Source organism: Cygnus olor, chromosome Z (genome assembly GCF_009769625.2).
Source record: "Cygnus olor isolate bCygOlo1 chromosome Z, bCygOlo1.pri.v2, whole genome shotgun sequence".
Classification (NCBI taxonomy): domain Eukaryota; kingdom Metazoa; phylum Chordata; class Aves; order Anseriformes; family Anatidae; genus Cygnus; species Cygnus olor.
In genome coordinates, this window is record NC_049198.1 from 19,821,405 (window position 1) to 19,848,803 (window position 27,399).

General features: G+C 41.4%; 1 protein-coding gene across 9 annotated transcripts in view; it reads right to left on the reverse strand.

The window, feature by feature from the left end:
- Positions 1 to 27,399, reverse strand: part of PDE4D (phosphodiesterase 4D) — a 546,954-nt gene that overhangs the window by 40,636 nt on the left and 478,919 nt on the right. For 8 of the 9 annotated variants that reach the window (XM_040542116.1, XM_040542115.1, XM_040542117.1 and 5 more), the window contains one exon: positions 24,222 to 24,334. In XM_040542116.1, coding sequence (XP_040398050.1) covers positions 24,222 to 24,334 — 113 coding nt within the window. Of the gene's footprint in view, positions 1 to 20,416; positions 23,942 to 24,221; positions 24,335 to 27,399 lie in introns of those variants that run through there. The other variant, XM_040542125.1, reaches the window with a different exon arrangement.

Here is a 27,399-nt window from a genome sequence, read left to right on the forward strand (position 1 = left end):
GTTACTTTCTGTATGTGCTCCCTGTCGTGCTGTTTACCCTTTCCGGGCCCTGGTTTAAGATTGTTATGGTACTGTGTGGTGTAACGATGGCTTATGAAATGATGAAGTATCTGGTCATGACTCTAACCTGGTATTTGTACTCAGCACTGTCGTCGACTCTATACTTCGGAAACCATATCTCAGAAACTATTAGCAATTACAGCTATTGCCTTTTTTCATCAGGGAGTCAGTCTCTGGAGGGGACAGGGGAAGATATTTTTTCCTACCTGTTCACTCTCCCTTCCTCCTTCACCACCCTCTTATCCCCCGAGCTAGTTACGGTAGCTCTCCAAGATGTTGAATATCCTTGGGATACTCAGACCAGCATGTTCTTGTTGTTATGTCTCCTGAATGCGCTTCAGGTTTTGTTTAAGGTTAAACAACTACTTAGGAATCTCATCCGGAGATCTGTCTTGAGGCGGGATATTTGCGAGTGGCAGGGAGTGTGGGAGGATATGGGCAGGTTTCTAGGGCAGTGGGCACCTCCAGTGTTTTGGACATTCACCCCTGAACAACTGCAAAATCCTAAAAAACTGGTAGAATGCTTGAAAAAAAGGTGTCATGACTCTGGCAGTTCCAAAGTGACACAAATCACTGTGGCGTGCTGGGGTCTGGCTTGTGCCTATCGAGCTGCAATTGATGCTACTATCAACCTAGTGACAGACCCTGCGGCCGTTCCAGTCCCGGCTCCTGCAGCCACTCCAGCTCCAGCTCCCGCAGCCGTCCCAGCTCCAGCTCCCGCAGCCGTTCCGGCTCCAGCTCCCGCAGCTGTCCCGGCTCCAGCTCCCGCAGCCGTTCCAGCTCCCGCAGCCGTTCCGGCTCCAGCTCCCGCAGCCATTCCGGCTCCAGCTCCCGCAGCCATTCCCACTCCTGTGGCTGGGTCAGAGAAACGAACTGTAGCAGTGCAAGTTGCCCCTGCAGAGGGTACTCCAACCCCTGTAGCAGACCCTGTGGCTGGGTCAGAGAAACGAACTGTAGCAGTGCAAGTTGCCCCTGCAGAGGGTACTCTAACCCCTGTGGCAGACCCTGTGGCTGGGTCGGAGAAACGAACTGTAGCAGTGCAAGTTGACCCTGCAGAGGGTATTCCAATCCCTGTGGCAGACCCTGTGGCTGGGTCGGAGAGGCGAGCTGTAGCAGTGCAAGTTGCCCCTGTAGAAAAGGTGAAAAAGTGGTATAGAGACGCAGGTCGTTTAGAACGCAGAAAGTCTTCTGCTAAGTCTGGGTCTGGAGAAGACGAGGCTGGGCCATCAAGTGTGCAGGAGGATGAAGATGAGGATGAGGATGTCAGTAAGTCAACAGTAACTACCCGAACCCTATACCAGCGTGAGCTACGAGATGTGCGAAAAGATTTTGGTCGCTGTATAGGTGAACAGCTTGTCACCTGGCTGCTCCGGTGCTGGGACACTGGAGCCAATGGTGTGAAATTAGAGGGCAGGGAAGCCAAGCGGTTGGGATCCCTTGCTAGAGATGCAAGCATTGACAAAGCAATTGGAGATGGAGCACGATCTCACAGCCTCTGGAGGCGTCTCCTGTTAGCTGTGAAGGGAAGGTATCCCTACAAGGAAGAACTTGTATGTGTACCAGTCAAGTGGACCACCATGGAGAAGGGAATTCAGTACCTGAGGGAATTAGCCGTACGGGAAGTAATTTATAAGGACTTAAACGATGCACAAACATCCACAGATCCAGATGAAGTCCAGTGTACACGACCCATATGGCGGAAGTTTGTACGGAATGCACCATCAACATGGGCCAGCACATTGGCAATAATAACCTGGAAAAACGGTGAAGATCCCACAGTGGGTGACATGGCTAAACAACTCCGGGAGTACGAAGGAAATCTCTCCTCTTCCCTACAGGCCTGCGTCTCGGCTGTGGAGAAACTCTCTGAAGAGTTCCACCAACTTAAAGAGAATTTATCTTCCCCCCCACCTGAACAAACCAGTGGCCACCAACTAAAAGAGAATACTTTGGAGAAACTTTTTGAAGAGGTCCAGCAACTTAAAGAGAGTGTATTTTCTTCCCCACCTGTACAAACCAGCGTCTCAGCTATTAGGGGTAAACGTGCATCCATGCAAAGAAGACAATATGGTGGGTACACACCCCGCGCCACCCTGTGGTTTTACCTACGTGACCATGGAGAGGACATGAGAAAATGGGATGGAAAATCTACTGAGACCCTAGAGGCACGGGTACGTGAGTTGCAAAAGAAAACAATCGGGAGAAAGGGGTTCTCTGAAAAGTTTGCTGCTCCAACTTCTAGCAGGCAGTCTTTTAAACACAGAAATGAAGATTCTGACCAGGACTAGAGGGGCCCTGCCTCCAGCCAGGGGGAGGAAAGGGACAACCGAGTTTATTGGACTGTGTGGATTCGATGGCCTGGCACGTCTGACGCACAGAAGTATAAGGCTCTAGTAGACACCGGTGCACAATGTACTCTAATGCCATCCAGTTGTAAAGGGCCAGAGCCCATCTGTATTTATGGCGTGACAGGGGGATCCCAGCAGTTAACTGTATTGGAAGCTGAAGTGAGTCTAACCGGAAATGAGTGGCAAAAGCACCGTATTGTGACTGGCCCGGATGCTCCGTGCATCCTTGGCATAGACTATCTTAGAAGAGGATATTTCAAGGACCCAAAAGGGTTCCGCTGGGCTTTTGGCATAGCTGCCTTAGAGACAGAGGACATTAAACAGTTGTCTACCTTGCCCGGTCTCTCAGAGGACCCTTCTGTTGTGGGGTTGCTGAGGGTTGAAGAACAGCAAGTGCCAATCGCTACCACAACTGTGCACCGGCGGCAATATCGCACCAACCGAGACTCCCTGATTCCCATCCACGAGCTAATTCGTCAACTGGAGAGCCAAGGAGTGATCAGCAAGACCCATTCACCTTTTAATAGTCCCATATGGCCAGTGCGAAAGTCCAATGGTGAGTGGAGACTAACAGTGGACTATCGTGGCCTGAACGAAGTCACGCCACCACTGAGTGCTGCAGTGCCGGACATGCTAGAACTCCAGTACGAACTGGAATCAAAGGCAGCCAAGTGGTATGCCACAATTGATATTGCTAATGCATTTTTCTCCATCCCTCTAGCAGCAGAGTGCAGGCCACAGTTTGCTTTCACTTGGAGGGGAGTCCAATATACTTGGAATCGGCTGCCCCAGGGCTCCCCAACTCCGGGAAAGTTGAACGATACAATGGACTGTTAAAGACTACACTGAAAGCAATGGGTGCTGGGACATTCAAAAATTGGGAAACACATCTGGCAAAGGCCACCTGGTTAGTCAATACTAGAGGATCTGCCAACCGAGCTGGACCTGCCCAATCAAACCTGTTACGCACTGTAGAAGGGGATAAAGTTCCTGTAGTGCACGTAAGAAACATGCTGGGTAAGACAGTCTGGGCTACTCCCGCCTCAGGAAAAGGCAAGCCCATTCGTGGGATTGCTTTTGCTCGGGGACCTGGATGCACTTGGTGGGTAATGCAAGAGAATGGGGAGGTCCGGTGTGTACCTCAAGGGGACCTAATACTGGGTGAGAATAGCCCATGAGTTGAATTATAATATGTTAATTATCATATAACACTGTATGTCATCGCTACCATGGTTGCTATATATCATAGATGAAAATGGTGATTAATTAGAAAGTATTGGAAAGAGTGTAACCTGAGCATGACATAAATGGTATGGAATAAGGGGTGGATATCTGTCCTGGTTTCAGTTAGGACAGAGTTAATTTTCCTCCTAGTAGCTGGCAGGGTGCTATGTTTTGGATTAGGATGAGAAAAGCGCTGATAACATGCTGATGTTTTAATTGTTGTAGAGCAGTGCTTACACCAAGCCAAGGACTTTTCAGCCTCTCTCTGTCCTGCTAGCGAGCAGGCTAGGGATGCAGCAGAAGCTGGGAGGGGACAGACCCAGGACAGCTGACCCAAACTGGCCAAAGGGGTATTCCATACCATCTGATGTCATGCTGAACAATATATAGGGGTGGCTAACCGGGGTGGAGGTGTGGCCGGCTGCTCGGGGATAGGCTGGGCATCGGTCAACGGGTGGTGAGCAATTGCATTGTGCATCACTTATTTCGTACACATTATTACTATTAATACTATTATTATTATTATTATTGTTGTTATTCTTTTCCCTGTCTTAATAAACTGTCTTTATCTCAACTCACAGGCTTCACTTTCCCGTTTCTCTCCCCCATCCCGGAGAGGGAGGGGGGAGGGTGAGCGAACGGCTGTGTGGTGTTTGACTGCCAGCCGGGCTAAACCACAACAAAATCTCAGCCTCAGACACAGCTGCAGGATTTGGCTTATACCATGCTTTGCATTTCATTGAGTTGCCATTTCTTTGTCATGCTTTGAATTAGGACATTTTCCAAGCATGTTGATACCCATTGCCCCATTCCCAAAGTGCAGCCCCAGACAAGCACGCATTTTCACAGCAACTAGTAGAAATGGCAGGTTTTGTCGTAAGCAGAGCCCCAGGGCACATACTAGGCTATAGGCACTTTACAAAGAGGCTTCACAAAAAGCAAAGAAGAAAAAATAATTGGACTCAAGAGACCACTGTGATCTAGTATACGCACTTCCTTTAAATGCTTACTTCACTGCAGCTGGGCAGAGACTTTCAGTCCAAAGACACTGAAGAAATGAAGAGTAAACATAGTAGAGGTACTGCAAAGCCATAAGGCTTCAATAGTGTCTCTAAAATTATGTGGTACCTTTGCTGGAGGAACGCTGCTGTTAACAAGAAATTGTGCCGTGGAGATATTCTTGTTCATAGCTCCAACTAACTGCTCCTGCCCTGCAGCACGGGAATTCCTAGAACTTGTAATATGTTATCCAAACTACAGTAATGGCAGCAGCCTTTTTTTTTTTTTTTTAAACTGTTTATTTGCATAAATTAGATTTACAAGCTGCATCTGTATAATGCCTCATAAGGATATTTGTGTTATGGGATAGGAACACTTTCCTTACAGTAAAGTTTAATATTTTCCCAGGATAACTTGCATTTAAACTGGAGGAATAATAAAGTAGTTTCTTCTAACATCAAAGCACTTGGCAAACAAGTATTCTGTCATTCAAATATTGTTAAAAGAAAAACAGTTGTTTTTTCTTTTTCCTAGAATATATATTTTAGAGAATTCTAACAGATCCCTTCTTAGTGAATTGAAAGGATTTGGCTTTAAACACATCAGACCAAGTTTACCTTCTCTCTCTAGCTCACCTCTAGTTAACACTTGCCTAATAAACAGTCAACCACATCTGACAGACATAATAGGTGAAAAACAAAAGTAGAAGATTCCAGCTGGCCACCAGTAACAAACAAGAACATTGCACTTATTCCTTGAGCACTTCACAGATCTTATGCAAACCTCAGAAACTTTTGCAAATTCCCCTTTTGTCTTCCCTTGTTTTTTGTTTTTTTGTTTTCCTGTCATAAGTGTCAATTCGGACTAATAAAAAGGTCTGTAATAAAAGGAACATTAAATGCAGAAACATCTGAATAACTCACATATATTATACATATATTATATATTTTGTGTGCACACGCATGTGTACCTATCCCATAGATATCTGCTGTAGCATAGCTACAAAAGAAGCTTGTAGCCACATTATGCACTTCTGCAGACATGAATTCAAATGTGCAAGGAACAGTGTGATTCCTAACTCACTGAGCTGTGATGGCTTATGCATCCTAAAACTGACACAGCTATACCAAAACAAAGAGCTTTATAGAGAGTGCCTATTTCATACAGAAAACTGGCTTGCTACATAAGTACAAAAACCGGCTTCAGTGGTATGGCTGTGTTCCTCTCCCTTCTGCTGTAATGTGACATTCTTACTTTAATGAGGTGTTCCTGCTGTAGACCTGGCCAAGCACATGTTCTAACAGTTCATCAGAAATCTTGTTGAATAGTAGCCATTTCATACTAAAACAAATGAGTTTTTAAATATTTTTTAAAGCTACAGTCCTACTTAACATACATGCTATTCTTGTGAAAAAGCAAAAATTAAAACAAATGTTTCTTTTCTAATTTTAATATAAATGAAAACCAAACATGAACCAAAATTATTTTCTATCCTTATAAATACTATTACTCAGCTTAATAATAATAATAATAATAATAGTAATAATAATAATAATAAATAATAATTTTAAAAATGACAGAAGGTACAAGCCATATTATGAAAACCAAAAACCAGTAATACTCCAGAGAAAAGCAGAGAACTGTGGACTGCAAATTAAGACTAACACGGAAACAAGCTCAGCGTGGCTCTGATATATACACGCCTTAGCAAGCTCCCAGCAGATATCAACATTTTGAAAGCAGGCTGCAAGTTGTTTCATGCAGTTTTGTTGGTTCAGGCTCCAGCTCTCATTAAAGCATGGCTCATATACTGCTAACTAAAGTGCATTTGATGGTGTCATTGTTCTTTGAAGGAAAAAGATCAGTGAGGGGCATTAACCAACAAATATTCATTCCACCATGTCCTTTGTATCTTTCGTTTGATTATGTATTTAGACTACATGCTATGAGTAGATGCAGATTCACAAAAATAATATCTATCAGTCCAGAACAGGACAAATAACCAGTCTTATCCATTACACTCTTGCCTCATGCATAGAGGAAAACACACAAAAATGTAGCTTTTTTTTTTTTTTTTTTTTTTTTTCTGTGTGTGTGAAAGTTAAAACTGCACCCAAGTGACCCTAGGTCAAATTAAGCAAACAAACACAAAACACAAGTGGTTTCCAGTTCCCCAGTCAGGTGTACTGTGAGGTTGGGTTTACTGGTATACATGAAAGAGAGATGAAGACAAGATAATAAAACCAGGCCAGAGGCAGCTTTACAATTTCCCAAATTGCATACTTACTACCTGTGTCTTTCCAAGCTCTCTTACAAAAAGCCTCAGTACTTGTATGAGGAAGCTTATGGTATATTCATGGAATTGTTTCCTTATTCCCTTGTACATTGATGCCCATAAATTGTCTCATATCTTCCATATAGGATCCAAGTTTTGGGGCACCAACTTCTCATGTTGTGCTTGCAGAGCTCAGTGACGTTCTGCTCTGTTACAATTGCATGGAGCAACCACACTGATCTGTCATCTGATGCACCTCTTACTAGCTGTGGATGTTTGCATATCTGCCCTGGGTTTTATAGGGTTCAGATCAGGACACACTGGGGAGGCATTAGCCGAGTGCTGGGAAGGAAGAGCTCTGTAAACAGGGACACATCCACATCTGACAGGGAACACTTCCCCTTGCAAACATGGATGGGTTCGTTTGGTTTTGGCAACCCTATTTAAAGCGTGCACTGGATCAAAGTGGAAGAGTGCCCAGGCTGCCCCAGCTGGGTCTCAGCCATGCAGCAACTAACTGTTACCGTCTTTCACCTTCATCTACTGGAGTTTCTGTGTAGCTCATCACTCATAATATAGCCAGGATCAGACAAAAGATTGGACTTACTTGGGAGAAAATGCTCTTGGAAATCATGCTCACCAAAAGCATCAGGAAAAATGGCTGGGGGTCAGGAGATGCAATGGGACACCCGGTTCTTCCACGAATGTAGACTTGAAGTGTCAGTTTATCCTGCAAACATCTGTTCCTTCCTACCTCACTCAGTATTGAGAGGCTGGGGATAGTAGTTCAGGTTCACTCCGATGTTCCATAGCTGATGTACCTTCCAGACAGGTGCTTGTTATCATCTCATCATCTCTGAGCCCACAGTCTACAAGTGTGTATTCTCCCATATATAGCCACTTTTGCACTAATTGCTGTTTAAGGTAGCTGCACAGAGCCATTGAAGAACAAAGACTACACCTACTGGCTTAGTACAGTCTGATCAAAGCAGTGCTCCTGTTTAAAGGATTTTGTACAAGCCCTCTCACCTGAGGGAATTTCATCCTTGTGTTAGATCCATTTCCAACCAAAAGTACCAAGATTATCTCTTGAAGTCACATGATATATAAAGGAATAGATATTTGCACCTATAGTTACCTTTGTAGAACTGGCTCTCAGGTGAGATGTACCCTTAAGTGAATCCTCCAACTTTTTTTAACAGCATCTTTGCATTATTCACAACTGATTGTTCGAATGCAGACAATATTTTTAAGCTAACTTTTCAGAGAATAATAAAATAGGATGGAATATACAAAGTTATCAGTTTACTCCCTATGTTTATGTACTCAACCCCCAGTAATATTACTGTAGGGTGCTCCTGGTTCAACACAGTGCCAATAAATTAGTATTTACAAGGAAACAATTTTAAAGCTAAACCAATATTTCCTTTCAAAATGCTCAAATGCAGCTTATATTTACTAATGCTCAGCATGTACTACAAACCCATACTGTGATCAACCTCTGTACACACTGCTTTTATTTACGTTTTTTTTTTCAAGTGAATATTTTATAATTAATAAATGTAAAATTTGTATTAGTAATTAATTAATTTGCTTTAGCTTTGATAATTTAGGTCACTTATGAACTTCTACAGCATAGCAAAGCATTTAAGGAAATTAATTTAATTTGAAACATAAGTCCTGCTTAATCAATGATAATCCACCATCACTGACCTTCTTTTCTGAACACTAAATTGTATTGAATCCTTCCATTCACGCAAGGTTAGAAGCCAAATGTAGACTGAAAATAATGAAAAAGCATCACATACTGGAAACTGATTGAGCTTCACTAATGAAAGAAAAGTACACAGGGTATTGGGGTATATTCTCTTACTAAGCTGTCAAATAGGTACGAAATAAACACTATTCAAGAAAAGACTAACTATTAACCTTTCATTATTACTAGATATAGAGAAACAAGGCATCTTTCATATTTCAATCTGCTTAAACTGTTATTTTCAAATCTCTATAAAAGTCATCCCCAATTTGAAAAGCATCTTAATACCGAACAAAACCAATATGCTTTAAACAGATTTGGCATCCTCTTCATCTTTGGCTTGAATTCTTATTAAAAAAAAAAAAAAAAAAGAGAGATCAGAAAATCTGGCTGCTTTTTGACCATTTACAGATTCACATACAATGTTTGGAGCAGCTGGAAAGCCCTAAGCAGTGCATGAAACACTGGAGACACCTTGTCTGTGCATTTACATGGGGACTCAAACAAGCACCAGTGCATTTCTTCTCTAAAACATGCAGAAGCATTAAAACATAGAGAAGCAGTCAAAAACACCCCTATTCTGCAAAAAAATGAAACTGTTCCTCCAGTTCTCCAAAGCTCAACAGTTAATTCTACCAGTTCTTTGAAAAATATGTAATGATGCTAAATAAAACTGGCTATGGGCTCAACCTGAAAGCCTGGTGGAGTCAATTTAAAAATGCTCATCAGCTCCAGCAGGCACTAGATCAAGTTCTAGCTGAATCTGAAAAAACTGCTCAAATGCCATGGGACATGGAACGCAATGCTCTGGTGCCATCTTCCAGCCCCCAGTGCTTTTGCTCAGGCTCCAAAACAGAGAAAAAAGTAGTATAGTTCGTCTGCATATGACCATACAGTTAACTAGGGAGCTGATTTCTTGTCTCATGCAAATTCCTTAAAAAAATGAGTTAGAATGTAGCATTTGATAATTTTAATGGATAGTAAAGTTAATGTTCATATTCACTTCATGAGGTTGATATGCCTGTTCTGTTAATAACTGCTTAAGTTAACGATGCATGTGTAAAAAGCATGTTCCTGGCTTTAAAAAACAAATATGCTTCTGTATTTTTTTTTCCCCAGCACACATTAGGTAATGTGAATTCCCAATATTGTACATCCACTGTAAGCACACCACATACTTCTGCTGACTAGAAACAAACACTTGCCTTGTGTGCTGTTCAGCTTACTGTTGTATTCATCATCTCACGTTAAAATAATAGTATAAATATATAAACTCCCAGTCTTGCTTAGAAAATTTTCCAAAAACAAAAGGATGAGAAGCAAAGCTGAGCTATTTGAGTTTGCAAACAGGCTTGAAGTCCTCTGGCAATGGAAAGGGATGGGTCACAACAGATCGGATCAGTGACACTGCCACCAACTACCCCGCTGTGACACAGACATGCACTGGATACGGGAGGGCCTGGTGTACCGCTGGCTTCCCAACAGCGTTACGTGTGTCCCTAAAGGCAAGAGAGTATTGCAGGGCAGGAAGCGGGTGAAAACACAAACTGTGTAGGTTTGTGCAGAGTGTGTTATTTCACAACAGCAAAGGCACTGGAAAAGGAACCAAAAAAGAAAACAGAAACAGCCACCCCCCCCCCCCCCGCCCCGGCTCCTCCTTCAAGCAGCAATTAAGGTGCAGTTTCATTCTCAGATGCTTACTATTTAAATGACAGAGTGGAAGTAACATTTAAGACCCAAACTTGTCCTCTCATCCCCTACTTAGGTCTGTCAGTCAACTTCAGTTTCCTATGACCGCGAAATTGTTCAAGTTCTGTTATTAATTGAAAAAAAAAAAAAAAAAACAGAAAAACAAACAAACAAAAAAACCTCTATGTATATCTGCATGCCTCTATTTATACCACATCTGAAACATCTAAATAAGGTATGAGCACAGGAATAATAGCTACCTGGAAAGGAAAAAAAAATAAATCCCACAATCTCAGTATAATTGTTTTCTTCTTTCTGCACTTCTACTTTATCTCAACAGCAGTTTTATTTTTATATCATTTCTATAACCAGTTGATCTTTCATGTGGCTGAAATTGTGAAACAAAGACAGATGTATGTCTCTGACAACAAAAGAAAAGCATTAAGTTTTAGCTCCCAAGTGCTACTAAGACTTGGTTCAGCAGAAGTTTTCCAGTGCATTTTACCTTCTTGCAGTTAAAATCTAGTCATCCCATTAAAAAAAAAAAAAAATTAAAAAAAAAATTAAGCTCTGTATGCAGGGATATACTAAAAGCTGTCCTAGAAATCCCAAGCACCGACTATGTATCGACCAACTGCATTATCTACATGGTGAGAAGCTTTCTTTAAGAGCTCACCTATGATAAAGCCTCTGAAACGATTTCAGCAACAACCAAAAAGAACTGCAGCAAATCCCCTCCCACCCAACTAGGAAATGCACATATGTTTTACTGATGCTAGTAAAATAGGAAAAAAAAATAGCACAACTAATTCCCAAATTAGCAAATGCAATCTTACCTTGGTCCAGTATTCAGACATACAAAACTTTGCCCATGCTTCATAGTATAAGAAATACACAGTCATTTTACTGAGAAATATCAGCTCTGGGCTTTAAAGTTTTTGCATCCACAGAGATATTCTATGATTTGTCAAATAACTCATCACCATTTCTCAGGAGTAAATATGCTTAGAGATTTTTCCGGCTAAAATTTTCATTGCAAGTGAAAAATAATTTAACTCAAAGACACCCTTATATACTTAATTTCAGTTTTTGTTTGTTTGTTTGCAACCTGTCTTCTTGCAAGTAGTGTGTTTCATAAAACCTCTGTCTGACGTGCACATACTGAACAGCTTTGTAAATCCAGCCAGATACTTTCTGTTGAGCCACACCAGCCTGCCTATACTCCAAAATGGCAGCCTCATCTCTGCTTGTTGCTATGGCCACACCATACGTCAGGGCTTGCACTTTTTTTTTCTTTTTTTCCCCAGCCCTGTTTGTTTATGACAGGCCTAGGTGCTTCCTATTATGGTGCCTGCATCAGCACAGTGTGCGCTCGCAGCAGCTGCCGAGGCGATCAAAATGCAGCAGGGGACGGAGATGCTGAGGAATCCGAGCATGCTCGCTGCAGAGCTGTGCTCCAGGGCCGCCTCAAGAAACATTAAACAGCCAACAAATACCAAGCCTAGGTTTGGCCGGAAAAGCCCTTTTGGTGGCAAACACTGGACACAGCTCAGCTAAGGCTGAAAAGGGAGAATCACAGGGAGCTATGTGTATGAAAGCAAAATAAGTAAGGCATTTTGCAAGATGTCAAACACCTGTCCTTCTGCCTGGTTCTTGGATGCTGCTACTGAGTTTCAAAGACGCAAGCATTTTAATTCACGTAGCAAGAGCACAGTAAAAATCTGATCCTCATTAACTTTCAAATGTCTATCTAGTATTTTATAGGTTATTTTCATTCCTTTCAGCCACAATAGGGAAGGGAACTGAGGCTGTTTAGTTTGGAGAAGAGGAGGCTGAGGGGAGACCTCATTGCTCTCTACAGCTACCTGAAAGGAGATTGTAGCGAGGTAGGTGTCAGGTTCCTTTCTCAGATGACAAGTGATAGGACATGAGGACACAGCCTCAAGTTGTGCAAGGGAAGTTAAGATCAGATATCAGGAAGAATTTCTTCACAGACGGGCCAGTTAGACATTGGAACAGGCTGCCCAGGGAATTGGTGGAGTTGCCATCCCTGGAGGTATTTGAGAAGTGGATATAGCACTTAGGGACGTGGTTTAGTGGTGTACTGGGTAGTGTTAGGTTGGTCATTGGACTTGGTTGACCTTGGTCTTTTCCAGCCTAAATGAGAGATCCTATGAGATATGAATATCTATGAGATTCTATGGGTACTGAAAACATTTCGGTCTATTCATGTGTACTTGGAGGGGAGGTCAATTTGTGCATAGGGAAAACACATCCAAAAACAAAGGTATAGTAACTCTCATACCACCCACCCACCAATTCCAATGCATCAGCATTCATACCCACTCTACAGTAGGAAATTATGTCACCGATGTTATGTTTGTGGCAAATAAAGTTTATCAACAGTAACTAAGCACTTACATAGCCAAAGACTGGTAATACTGCTGACATACTGAAGAACATCAACCACCTCCAAGCCTACTGGTAATAAAGCTTAGAGCCCAGTATCATCCTTCAGAATCATCTACAGAAGCACACAGCAAATCAAACCTTCCCCACAACCCACCCACGCCCCCCAAAAAAAAGTGGTTACAAAGTTTTAAAATATACAAATATATTCAAATATTCCTTGTATTATCATTATTTATGACAGCCACAATAAAGTTTGGCAAATTTCAAGCATAGAAAACACAGTTCACAAGACTGAATGTATGAAAAAGTCTATTTTCTAGTCTTTTGTGCCCATTTTTCATTAAAACATGCTCAGATAAGCTCAAGTCCACAATGCCTATTTGGCAGCCTACTTTTCAGTTGCTTCTGTTCTTCAAATTCTTTCTTGCTCTATTGTTGAAACACCACTGTCTTGCTATTTAGTTCTTCGCTAACCCCTATTATGCCTTCTTTCTGCCATTCTTTTCTATTGGAGTTACACCAGTTTTCCAGTGTCCCAAGTTTATAGAACAATCTCTCAAGAGCACAGCCAAAATGCCAACACAGCTGTTTACCCTTTCTTTGTAGAAACCAGCTCTGAAAACTAATGACTGCTTCCTTTGGTCAGCAAGTACACATGAATCATATCTTCACTTAGTAAAAATTACTGTTCATTTAGACCACCCTTTCAAGATCCAGTGGGTGGCTGATGTATTATGAAAATTATTGTTTCTACATATAAAAAACACTTCATGGTGAGCTACCTTTTAGTTTACATTTTATAGAGCATTTATATACTGGTACCTTGAGAAAAAGTACGAAAGAATATTTGGCTCCTTTATTTCTAGCAGTTAAAATAACGTTTTCGGTACAAACTGGTGCAGTGCTGCCTTCCTGAATCTTTTGACTGGTATCAGCATACAACAAGTTAAGGGCATTTCATGATTAAATTCTACCTTATCACTTCAATGGAAGATTGGTGGTCTCCCCTTTAAACTTGATTTCTGGTACATAACATTGAAATAAAATACAAAATATAAATAGTTAGTCATCTTGCTCTTGCCTATCAGAAAAGACAGCTCTGTTACAACTGTTCATGCCAAATTGCCAAAATCAGTTTAGGAAAGCAACATTACTATTTCAGCTGGCTGCACAAGGTTGTCTGTGATTCTGGGTAAATTATCGCACTAAGGCTCTACAGTCAACCTTGACCACAACAAGATCAGATAGTCTGGTTTAAATATGTTAACCCTTACTTGAACAGGTCCTTTCAATCATATAAAATAATAGAATTAAGAAGTGCACTGTCTTTCTATCCATCAAAAAATACTGCTGAGTTAATGTATCAGAGGAATATTACTGATACAGCAGAATGGTTACGATATTGCAGCTAACTATAAATTTCCTGTAATCTATTCCAGAACAAAGTTAACTCTGCTTTTGTTCTGGTATCTTTACAGGATTTTGAATAAATTGCTTGTAAATTTCTTCAGAAAGACAAGTTTTGGGGAAAAATGATAATGTTTCTAGTTAATATATGGTGCTTATGAACATATGCAGGCAAAAAATACCATTAACACATATTAAATTAGTGAGGGAGGATGATGGAGGAGCTTGAAAACCAGCCTAGACTAGTACACATTAAAATAATTGCTGCCTCATTAACATTTTGCCAACATCTAGTGTTGATGAGAGTGGATTGCATTCTTATGTTCTGAAAACACACTAACGAGTGATCTTTCTAACTGGAAAACTACTTCTGTGTGGATGTGTGCTCAGTGAAATCCTGCTGCTGGGCTGTGCCATATGGACACTCCACCCGAACAGCATGACTGAGCACATAACAGTCAGAGCAAGCAGCTCTGAAAGATATTTTCAGTCAGTCAATGACTATGACAGCTACAAACACATCTTAATCACTCCATCTCAGTTCCCAAACCTGCAAAACAGAAATATTTCTCATCTACGAACACAGTGGCATACATGCCATGGAATATCACTGTAGCATAGCATAGGCAATTTTTTTAAAACTAATTTTCAGGATAAGTAGATGAAAAAGACCTGTGCTGTTTCACAGGTGAAATGTTAACTCGGAAATTGGTATTATGTATTCTGGGCTGTTTTAAGTACATCCATAAGTAGCTTCCATACTTTTTGTATAATTTAGAAACCATCTTGAACTGGGAAAGATGGGCCGTTACTACGCGAAACTACACTTGTATATTAATTGCAACTCAGACATTTGTCTGTTATACTAAAAGATGCAAATCAATCAAATGTATCTGAAAGGTCTACTTTCAGTTTAACTTCCCTTTGTCCTTTTGCTTTGCCTCTCCATCTAAAGCCAGTAACAAAAATTCATCACTAAGCCAGCAGCCTTTCCCACGGCAATAGCAAGAGCATGTTTAGTTAAACACTCTTTTGTTGAGGAATTTGATAGAAGTGGTCAGTCAGCTCAATTTCATTAGCTGATCATATACTAGTGGCTTACAACTTAATTAATAGAAAAAGCTAGCTGTTTAAATTTTATTTCCAGATAATCTTGTAAACAGGCCCTGCGCACCAGCTTGATTCACTGCTGCTCCGCTGCTCATGATTCATGGCAGATATTATCACCAGTGCAGCTCCCCTGCAACACCTGGAGTGGGCAAGCAAAGCCAACGAACAGCAGCACTTGCACAGCAGTGTCTCCCTGGGCTGGACGTTCAGATGTCCCACCACAGCCAGGCTCTGCCACCAGCCAGGTAAGGGCAGCCACGTGGAAGCTGCAGCTGGTCTGCTCAGAGGCAATAACCAGCTCAACGCACAGGTGCTGGCCACCGTGCTGCTCGCAGTTTCAAGACAGGATGAGTAGCATTGCTTTCCAAGATGCTTTTGCTTATTTACATGCAGTTTTGCAGCTACACAGGGGGCTGGCTGCAAGCAGCTAGAACTGGGATTCATTTCTATTACAGAAATGTTCTCCACATTAAAGGACACATCCATCTGTTACACACTTAATTCTATGGTACGTCTCCTAAATGTGGAAAGTTTTGGCAGATGACACCAAACAAAACCCCTTGCTAACGTAACTGAGAGAGCAGAATGGTTTCTCAGGGCAGTTTCTTTATGAAGCAGAGGCTGGATTGAAGTTTCAGTTCACACCACATTCATAGTACCAAAACTTTATATGAATGCAGAAGCTGCCTTTTATTGGAAACACAAAATAAAATAATAAAAAACATCCACTTCTTTATGAAATGCTTCATATCTTACTGTCTAACCTTGATTACAGCAATGCACTACAAAGAATACAATACAGGCTTTAAATACTGACATGAGCCACAAGTAGCTAGACACTCATATCTTTCACTAGCCATAAAATCCACCATTATTGTTAAGCAAGAAGTTATGAAGTATTCATGTACATGAGGCCTTTTCCAAATAACATCTTTGAAACATTTGGTATTTTATGTAAATGTAATAAAAAGGTACCTTGATGTCTTCGTTTTTACTTCATAATTTCCAAATCCTCCATTATGGTTGTGGTTGGAAGTATTTTCTCACATCAACTCCTACTTATATACTCCATACTATTTCAGCTATATTATTCCATGCCATTACGCTAAAATGAAAGAACCTTTCATGCTGCTGCATTTCCTATAATTGAAGAGGCTACAAAAAGGGCTGTTTGTGTGCATGTATGGGCCATTTGCTTATATTTATGGAAAGTTCAAGAAAGTTATCAAGTTATAAATTACTGGAAAGCTATGCAATAATCTGAGAAGAAGCTAAGAAGCTGAAAAGTGTTAAGTCATAGCAAGTCTCAGACATGCATCATTCCTCTTAGGTAGCAGGGAATAGGAGATGCAGAACTGAATTATTATTATGATTATTATTATTATTGTTGTTATTATTATTATTATTATTAAACTTAAATTATATACTGAATCTATGAGATTAAGGGTTACTGATTTGTTTTAGTGCCTTGAAATGCTACTTTGTTCTTTGTATTTACCATTATGGGTCAAATCTAGGCTCCCAGGTTTCTAAATTACAAATGCCTGCTCATCGTGTCCCAGGGTGGCCAACATTTGCCATTTCTGCACAAAGAGAAGGGGCTATTCTGAACCCAGACCTTTAATCCGATGCACCACACTTGTTTTCATTTCTCTCAGCAATAAACCTACATCTCCAAAGATGCAGGTGTCTCCAAGAGACCTACAACACCAAAACCCCCTCTTCTGGCCTCAGAAGAACAAGGCCTTCTTCATTTGACACCAATCTAACAGCCTCTAGGGAGGCAGCACACATTGGCACCTATCAGATTCAGCCACTACTGATATGATGTCACTGTTCCATACCCTCATTTCTGAGAAGATGGATGTGTTCATAAGCGATAAGGGCAGCTGGGGCAAGCCATGTGCTGGAGAACAAGCTTCAGCTGCTATCTCATTCTCTCACCGTGGCACGTCTTTGCACAATATACGCAACAAAGTGCTATCTCCTTTATATAAATATACCTCACTCATCACTGCAGTTGCCTGAGGGCAAGTTTTCTGTTCTCCAGAAGCATGAGTAGTCTGACACGGGAGCAAGTAAGGTTGCTCCAGAGGAACAGCACTCCAGCCCAGAGGTCTTAAAATTTGTGTGTGCTGGCTTCAGACCATGAAAAGTGAGGAGAGTAGCTGGGAAGGAAGTCTTTCCTTAACTCCACAGTCCTCTTCCTTTTCTCCTATTATGAAGTGCAAGAAAATTGGTGCATAAATATGCATTAATTCAAATTCCAGCTCACCACTTTATCAGGATCCTTTTACTCTGTCACTGTGCAAATTGAAATCTTTGATGAATAAAAATTTTCCTTACGTTGTACACAAACAAGCTTTTCCTTGATAACAGCTGCCCCTTACTTAATTGTAATCTTCATTAGAAGCAGCACTCTAAAGCGCTAACCAAATCCTCGGATTTTCCTAGAAAGGTCTAGGAACGTCAAGAGCCAATTAAACTATCATGTCAATGAGCCAAGTGTGATGGCATTGCTAGACGTTATATAAGAGGACTGTCAAACAATAAACCCCATCAAGTTTTTCCATCTGCTTATCTGCCTTCTTTATGTCTGACAAGCAAAGCAGAGGTCTTGTCTGCTTTGCAACAATTTAGTCATGATAACAACAGATTTTTTTTCTACTCATTTCCAGCATGTATTTTTCATGCACCATAGCTGAAACCCAAGAGAATGACTGATGTTTAAATCCTCGTAAATGGATATGACAACATTATCCTTTCCCTTAATTGGAAACAGGTCACTCTAATCGGTGACTATGACAGAAGAGGATACAATTTTACTCTGGCTGAGCTTTCACATTTGGAAAAAGCATTGCAGAAAAATTATACTCCTACATATGAAATGGAATTTCTGAAGATAAGCTTCTAAACAGGTGACAAACCTGTCACCAAAGTCGACAGTGACAATTAAAAAAAAAAAAAAGAAAAGAAAAAAGAAAACAGTAAAAACTAGACCATTAATGAAAGATATAGCCAGAGACATTATACATTTTTATTAGTTCTAGCTCATCAAATACATCTAGCTCCTTCAAAGTAACCAACCACCATGCCATCCAAGCTTTCTTTTCCACAGAATAAGACAAAGATAAAACAGGGATGCAGGAAGCAGGGGCTCTCCCTTGTGGCTGGGACACCCATCAGTGGTAAAACAAAACTTCTGTTTGAACCATGATAGGAAATGTATACATAGTCCATTATTTCAACTAAGTAATTAGTTTAGCTTCACTCTTTCCCTGGATATTACGTTAGTTGGCTCCCAGTTGCCCATGTGAGCCTTTTAATGTTGTAGAGCAGGAAAGGAAAAAATACTTTGTAGCAGCAGGAAGATGTGATTATAAAACAGCTCAAATTGGCAGGAGACATCATGAGGGAATGTGAAAAAAAAAAAAAAAGAAAGAAAAAAAGGAAAAAAAAAAACAATAACTGAGCAGATTAAGCATGCATAACTTTCATTTACACTAAATGTTTACAGCTTGGAAACTGTATTTAAAAAATATAATAATAATTAAAAAAAAAAACACACAAACACATTATTAAGATTATCATCTGAGTTTAAGTAATGGGTGACAAGTACAGCACCATAAACATATACCAAAACACCACTAAGATCTGCAGTCAGTATTACACTAGTGTAGTCTTTGGAAGGTAGTTGGTAGATAACACTTTGGGCATCTTCACAGCACTCAAAAATTCCAGGAGGGTTTTGAAATACTGTCTGTCACTAGGAACAGTCTGTAAATAGACATTTGCTTTAATCCGGTAGCATTTTCACATACTGGTGTACAAGTTGAACAACCATAATATAGGTCTTATTTTAAAAAGTATTTTCAAATTCTTTTTTGACCAGTTGGCATAGTCAAACTACATGAAACCTAAAAATTGTTAGCTTTGATAACTACAAAAGCTTCCTTGGGAAAGGAAGTTTATATAGTGGGAAAGGAACCTCTGTCACAACCCTTACATTAATCTCAAGTGACCTCTTCCACACTCCTGTTTGTGACCAGTCACTAGCAAATCCTGAAAAAAAAATGCTGTAAACTGCAGCAAACTTAACATTGAAACAGAAGCAATACAAATTGAAATTTTTCCATGTCTAAATTCAAATACTCAGACACCCCCAAAGCATTGCACCAGAGGTGTTTGCAAAAATCATGATTACAGAAGTGAAAACACGCTTTTGCATATCAGTTTCATTATAAGTATTATTGCATGTTTGACTAACCTACAATTAGTGCTGTCCAGCAGAAAGTGTTTGCTGCACCTTTGTATTGGCTGTCACATATACATTTACTGTCTGTCACAGTAGTAATTTCAAGTCCAAATCCAGAATCAGGGATTTAATCTGGATACTGCAGAACCACATGTTAGAAAAAGACAGTTATTCTCCCAGAGAACTTTAAACCTATGAAATTTTGCTTTTATCTTGTTTAGCAGAGAAAGGAAATTAATCATTAAAACCAGAAAATAGTGAATGAAAAAAAAAATTTAAATAAAATAAGGAAACATCACTCTGCAACCTAGATATTTTAAAAAGATGATATACTTGTGAAAGCACATTGAAGGGTGCTTGTGTCTGAAGTTAAGGAATCACAATCAGCAAGCTAGTAGCCACATAAAGACTATGTTTTTCAGCAGAGACATTACTGACAATTCAATTCAGAAGAAACTATTGCAGGTTAGCATCTCTGGAAATCAGAACATAGAGGCAACTGGTTATGCCCTGGGATCCTATCTTTAGTGACCCAAATTGCTAAAGCATTTCCTAATCAATTTCTTTCAATTCAAATAAATATCACTAAAAACAAAACAAAACAAAACAAAACAAAACACACCAACAATGATAGAGCCACAGTCCACAGATATTAGTCAATATTAACAGTACATGACATGGAAAATTAGAAATTAGACTCCAAACATGAAAAACATTTTCATCTATTTTCAAAATTTAAAGTGCTCATTTGTTTTCTAGTTTCTGAGCCTAAAGATCTTACAGGTTTTCTGCACAGGTATAAGTACAAGAAACTTCCTGTGTTTTTAATTAAAAAACTGGGATTCTGTAGATAACACCAATTCCAGAAGCTGGTAATTTAAGAGAACACAAGGTATTGTAAGAATCGTAATAACAACTGATAATGCTTTTAAACACAGCGTCTTTTTCAAAGGGGATTTATCAAGAAACTATGCCTATGGGTGCATCATGGCCCTAATCCACCCATTACTTCATTTGCAATGCCTCTCAGCCCTTGGAAAGCTCCTTATCACCAGGACAGATGGACATGGGGCATCTTCTGGATTTTACAGTGATCCCAGTATAACTTTGTCAGCCAAGCACTGTGGCTGCCTTCCCATGGAGCTGACCCAAAGCATGCTTTCAGTTTTCAGGGTTACACTTACTGTCACAACATACCGGGTATCATCCACTGGGGAAAATGCACCATGCCTCCTGGTTCAAGCAGTTTTAAGCAGGGAGAAGAAAAAAAGGGATCTTTTCATCTCTCTGTATCACCTTACTTTCAGTCACGCAAAGCTGGCACATCACTGACTACTACTAACTGAGTACCAGGAGCATCTAAACAAAATAAATACGCTCAGATTGGGATATGCTAAGGCAAGTCCTACACAGGCATCACCGCAGTATGGGGGTTCCACTAGGACACAGGGGTTCTGGCTGCCCTCTCACCACCCAGAAGAGGGATCAGAGATCAGCCCTGGCCTGCTTCAGGCATTCAGGACATGTCATATTGTTTCTTCTCTATTATTTTGTACGCTGCTATGGTAGCCTTTGCATGTTGGCCAAAAGCTCGTACATGATGCAGAGCTCACCCCTTATATGAACTTTACATGAACTTTACAAGTTCATGTAAATAAGCAAAGCTAAGATGGATGAAAATGTTGTTATATGCAAAAAGTGTGGTGTATACATAAGAGAAGTAGCTGAGAATCTGGGGTAAAAGGAAAAAAAAAAAAAAGAATTACAAATTATTTCTTAAAGAAACTCAGATAAGGGGAAAGGAAAACATACTGAGAAACCATGTTATGTACCTACAGCGTTCCTTCTCCTGATTTTCTCTAGGGAACCTGCTTTTCTCTAGGGAACCTGCTTTGGCAGGGGGGTTGGACCCAATGATCCCTTGAGGTCCTTTCCAACCCCTACAATTCTGTGATTCTCACCTGATTCTGCAGGAATTTTTCATAGTATAGAGGGCTGGGTACCTTTGAATATTCCTGATGGACTTAATTCTATTTCCTCAGCCTTGAGAATGGTTTCTGTGCTTCAGGCTTCAACATAAACTAAAATAACTTCACATACATATGTGCTTTACAGAGATGTTGCAGTTTGCAGTTACATTAAGATAGGAGGTGCTGTATAAATACTGGATATGTTTTCATACTCAAGGGTACCATGATTATTTAGAATAACCTGTTTCACACCTAAAAGTAAAATTCTTCTGCACTGAGTTTTCTTGCATTATTACATGGGGTCACTTATTTATATGCAAGATTGTTCACTTTCTAACAGTAAAAAAAATTTTAAAAGCCCTGAGAGACATCACAGAGATTTTTATACAGGGTGGAAAGATTTCCCAAAAATGGGGACAAAGATATACCTCAAGGATTGAGTATGACCTCCAAAGCTGGACAGTGGCTATTCCTTCCCAATATAGTAATAGCAGACTCTTCCTAAATGAATATGAAATTACACAATATGAAATTACACATAGCAACTAAGTGCTTTAGACATGTCCATCCATATTTGATAGATCAAGCAGACTGAGGTAATACATGGCTGTAATACCAAATTCCAGTTTTGATGTAAAACTCAGCATCATTCTTACTGACCTTCACATTAACTCTGACAACTAGGATTACTGTGTGGTCCGCATGATGTTACGTTTGAAATTTTAAGATGACAAACTTTCTCTGAATCACTTTTTCCTTTTCATATGAATAAATACACGTGAAGAGTGTTTATCCTGTAATCTACAGCAAACAACTCTCTAAGTAGTTCAAACAAATACAAGCAAAACAGTGTTAGATGTAGCACCCTTGTATTTTCTTAAAGATAAGAAGATAAGAAGCAGTCATCATGTTGTGTGTTAAAAATAGGCCCTCTTTTAACAAAAATGTGAGTATATATGGGAGAACTTGAGTGGAATTGATTCATAATTGCTTTTATCTTATTCTTCATTGTTCGTAAAATATACCAAATGTCAGTTTTAGGGAGGTAACAAATAAATACCTGAGGTCTGTCTGTGGTCTTGTGAAACAATGGTGATGGGGACACTACAAATAGGGGAATTGACAGGTGTTCAAACTTGTCGGTAAGGCAAGATCAGGCCCCAGGCATGGGTCTGACCTTACTCCCTTTGAAAATAATGTAAATTTTACCACTAGATTCAAAGTGCTGAAATGAACTCTGAAACTCTTGACTTTGTATCTTGATGGCATATACCCACTATGTCCTGAATAATTAGATCTTTCAACTGGCAATAAAATCTGAAAATGGTTCTGAGAATAGGGCAATGCCAAGCAGGTAACTCTTAATAATGGAGATTTAATTGCTGCCAAGAGTCTCTAAAGACTTGAGAAGCACAAGGCATGACAAAGAAATAAACTGGTTTTATTACAGGACAAAACCACACTAGAGTGCGAACGATCCACATCTTACCCATAGGCTGAGTTGAGCATGAGCTCAAAAGCAGACAAGAAAAAATAGCAGATGTTTGGTAAGGGCAATCAAAACAAGGCAGCAGAATTTAAAAGGGCATAAACCGAGACAAAATACTCTCAACATTTTTTTTGACTTTCAAAAATCCTAATTGCAACTAAAAGGGCTGTAAAATATAGCTGCTAAACTACAGATCATGAGCGGCTTTTACAGACATAAGTGAGGCAAGAAACAGCCCATTTATTTGCTATAATTAAAACCTTCTTCTACCTTATTGTACATGTAGCTCCCCAAATACTTGGAATATCTGTTGATGACAAATGCAAAAAATACATTCTGAAGCAAGACAGCAGGCTTATTAACTTGGCTTCAGAAATTAACACCAGAAATTTAGCAGCTACATGCTGCTCGTAAACCAAAATCATGAAAGAAAGTGTATGCATGAATGTTGTACATGGAAACTCTTGAAACTGCAAAACAAACAAATGAAGTTTCCAGTCACAGCAGAGCCCAGCACACGTTCCCTGGATATTCTGAAATTTGATGAAGGCAGGTGCACTTGGTCTCGGCAACACACCTCTGGGTCTCAGTATCTATCATGACTGTTATAATTGCACACCAGTTGAGCGTGTTCATCCCTACCAAACTGTCTTAGGAAAACTGGCGGCCTTACTGCTGACAAATACAATTAAGTCTGTATCACTCCTGGAATTGAGAACTACTTTTGCCACCTCTTCACACCACTGCTTTCCACACGCTTCTCTAGGAAAGAGCTCTTGCTCATAGTGGGATGCGTGTGAGAAGAACAAGCAGCTGAACATCACCAGCAGTCAGAAACAGTCTCTTCTGGTTTAGACATTGGAACGCACAGCGAAAAGGCGTAACTTTCCAAGTTCAAACGCCCGCATCACTTTCACAATTTGTCCCCGTGGTCTGAACAGAGCTGCCTGTTTAAAATGACCAACGCTAGCCCTTGGGGAGCAGCAGCAGGCTCCCTCTCCGCCCGCGGAGCGCCTCCCAGCCGCTCGGGCAGCGCATCCCCCCAGCGGGCAGCACATCCCCCTGGCGCTCAGCCCCGGCGCTCCGCCGACCCGGTGCCGCCGTCCCACGGCCGGGGACACGCCGGATACCCCCGGGACCGGGACCAGAACCGGGACCAGGACCGCCACCGGGACCGAGGCGTCCCCATCCCCGCTCCGCGGGCATGCGTCGGGCGCGGACTCCTACCTTGTTCGAGGCCATTTCGCTGACGGAGTGCCTGGTCTGCAGGGTCTCCAGCTGGTCCAGGCACCAGTCCAGTTCCTCCAGGGTCTCACTGGCCAGCTTTTGGTAGGCCTCCTCTGCGAAGAGATAGGGAAAGGCGTACTCAGTCCTCAAGCGCTTCACGGGGCTAACAGCGAGCTGCAGCGCGTCCATCCTGCCGCGGCCGCCCGCTCCCCGCTGCCCGGTGCCGGCACATGGATGCTGCTCCTTCATATTGCCAAGGCCGCCGCACGGCTCCGCTCCCCCTCGGGGCCCGGAGCCCCCGCTGCGCTGCGGCCGGCGGCAGCGGCGTGAGCCGGGCAGCGAGCACAAACTTCCCCGCTCCGCCCCGTATCACCCCGGGGACGCGTGTGCCGCCCGCAGCGCCGCCTCCCGGGGCCGTGCGCGGAGCTCCGCGGGCGCTCAGCGGCCGCCCCGTCCCGTCCCGTCCCGCCCCGTCCCGGCACGCAGGCAGCCCCCAGCCGCAGCCCCGGCCCCCGGCCCGGCAGCGGGGAGGCGCAGGCAGGGCTCTGAATCAGCGCCGCTTCCTGTTTTCCTCGGTCCGCCGACGGGACCCGGCTGCCCGAGGGGACCCCCGCCCCGGCCCCGTCCCAAAAGGGCGCCTGGCCGGAGCAGCCAGCTGCCAGGTCTCAGGTACTGCAAGGATATTTGCTCCAGCCCCGCAGCCCGCGTGTATCTGTGCGTGTGTGTGCACAGACTATCTAACGCATGTTGGCCCTAAGTGAAAAAGAAAGGATGGTGAAAGTTTTGGAAAGGGACTCCACGCGGGAAACAGACCCTCGGTAACGTTTCGATCACGATTGCCCTACGGTGCCTGGCCTAAACCTCGCAGAAGTGACCCACACGCAGGGAAAGATGTTCCCTTATCAGCTGCAGGAGATCTGTCGGTATGCAACTAATTACAGAAAAATAATCCGGTGTCTAGGGGTGCAATCTCCCCTACACAGCCTTTTTTTTTTTTTTTTTTTTTCCTTAAATATATCTAGGGAAAATGCTGCTCTGCACTGAACTGAGAGCTGGGTGCATTTTAGCCCGGGCATGCTGTCTTTGCACGCACTGTATCTGAAACATCACATTTTGAAACTCCTGGCACGCATGGTTCTGGATCAGTTACATGCAAATGTAACTCCACAGTAGAGAAATGTTTGTTCAGTGGGCTTGTTATTCCCATCTAAAACATCTCCCTCGACTTGTTCCACACAAAAATAACTTTTTTTTTTTTTCAAAATATCAGACAACCAAAAAATCAGGCAAGCAAATTAACTAAAACTCCTTTTACAGTAATAAATTCCAGCATGGGCTAGTGCCAAATAGCTCAGTGCTTTACTGTTCAACATCCAGGATACCAGATTCATATTTTTTTACATTTCAGAGCACATGCTCCAGACCTTTGGGTTCCCTCAAAGCTGTTAAACCTTGCATAATTATGGACTAGTTCAAAAACACCCTAGAATTTTGAATAATGTCCATTTCCGTTTGGCAAAAGGCAAAAACCAAGAACAATTTTGGATTGAGATTAATTGGCAAAAGTGCTTAAAGGAAATGTTGCAGTGCTTGCCCACATCAGGATTAATCTGTCACCTCAACAAACACAACACTTAAAGGCAGTCACCAAAACACATTCTCACTGAATTGTAGATACTGTGTTTCAAACATGTCATGCTTACTATGCACACTGTATCTGATCCCCCCAAAAATCCCCTGGTAAATAAAGTCAGGATTTCCCAGACTATTTAGCCATCAGAAGAGAATCTGCGGCCTGCTGTAATGCAGCAGGCATCACAGCTCACTAGCTTCGTACATTATTTTTAAAGAGTGGCAACTGCAGCTAATTCTTGGAGGTAGCTGGTATTGACCTCATACTGTAGATTCCATCGAGATTCATACTAGAAATAGAAATCACTTTGTTTATAATATGTTTGTAATAGTGTGTTGTGTTAAATGCTTTTGATGAAGCAGAAGAGGAGGTTAACATATGCATAGTTATCTGATGACCTTTACAATGATTTCATAGCAGATAACACGCATAATGAAGTGAGGTAAAATGAATCTGTGCAATGCTGTGTTGTTGCTAGCCTGCAGCCTGCCCTTCAGCAGTTCTTGAAAATCAGGTATTGGGAAACTCATGTTTTTCTTCAAAACTAAGCATCATCCTTTCTAATACTTTACGACTAAAAGTGAGATTTTTTCCGAGAAGTATGAAAACAACAAAATAAACTTGCAGGATGCCATATTTAGGTAAAAGTAACAAAACACTCTGTTATTTTCAAACTTGAACTTCTTGTTATCCATGTAGCAATGATACATATTTCCAACAGCACCTTACATTTCCAAATCTTTACCTCCTACCCACCTTCCCAGTATATCTTAGCGCACATTAGAGAACAGAATCCATCACCCACAGGCAAGTTCCATCACCCTTAGGAGGATGTTTCTGACAACCTCCTGTTGCTGACTCCCACATTCAAGAATGGGAATGGGGTCCAGTGAGGACCCCAGCTGCCCAATCTGACTTAGGAAAATTCTGATGGCCAATGTTTGGCTAAATACCACCAGAAAGACCTGCTGGACTCAGCACAAGCTCTCAGATTGCAGAACCATCAGGTTAGCTCTGTAAACTTAAATGGAAATAAAAGGAACTCTAAACAATGACAAAGTCCTCATCAAGCAAACATCCCCCGCTGCTCCAGCAGTTCTGAAGAGGAGAACTATAAGGCAAGCTTTTCTAAACAGTCCTGAAGCTGTAATTGTGGCCCACACTGTTGTTACACAAAGTGGTGGAAAATGTTGTCTAGGTTAACAGCTTTCCAAGTATAACACCTCATCACCACTGCACTAATATATATACATACATATATATATGTATATATATATGTGTGTGTGTATATATATATATATATATCAGCCATGCAGTTGTGACCGCCTCACAACACTGTTTCTGACCTCCGTCTTACCTCTAGGGTAGCACCCTGAAATTCCCAACAAGGACTCATGCACTGATCAATTTTCTGGCATAAGCACCAGACCAAGCTTTAACTTTTGTAAATCAGAGGTTTTTTTGACATTTAAAAAGTTCTTTTTTATAACATATTAGGCCTTAACAACAGCGTTTAACACCAGTTGTTTTAAAAATTTGCATGCT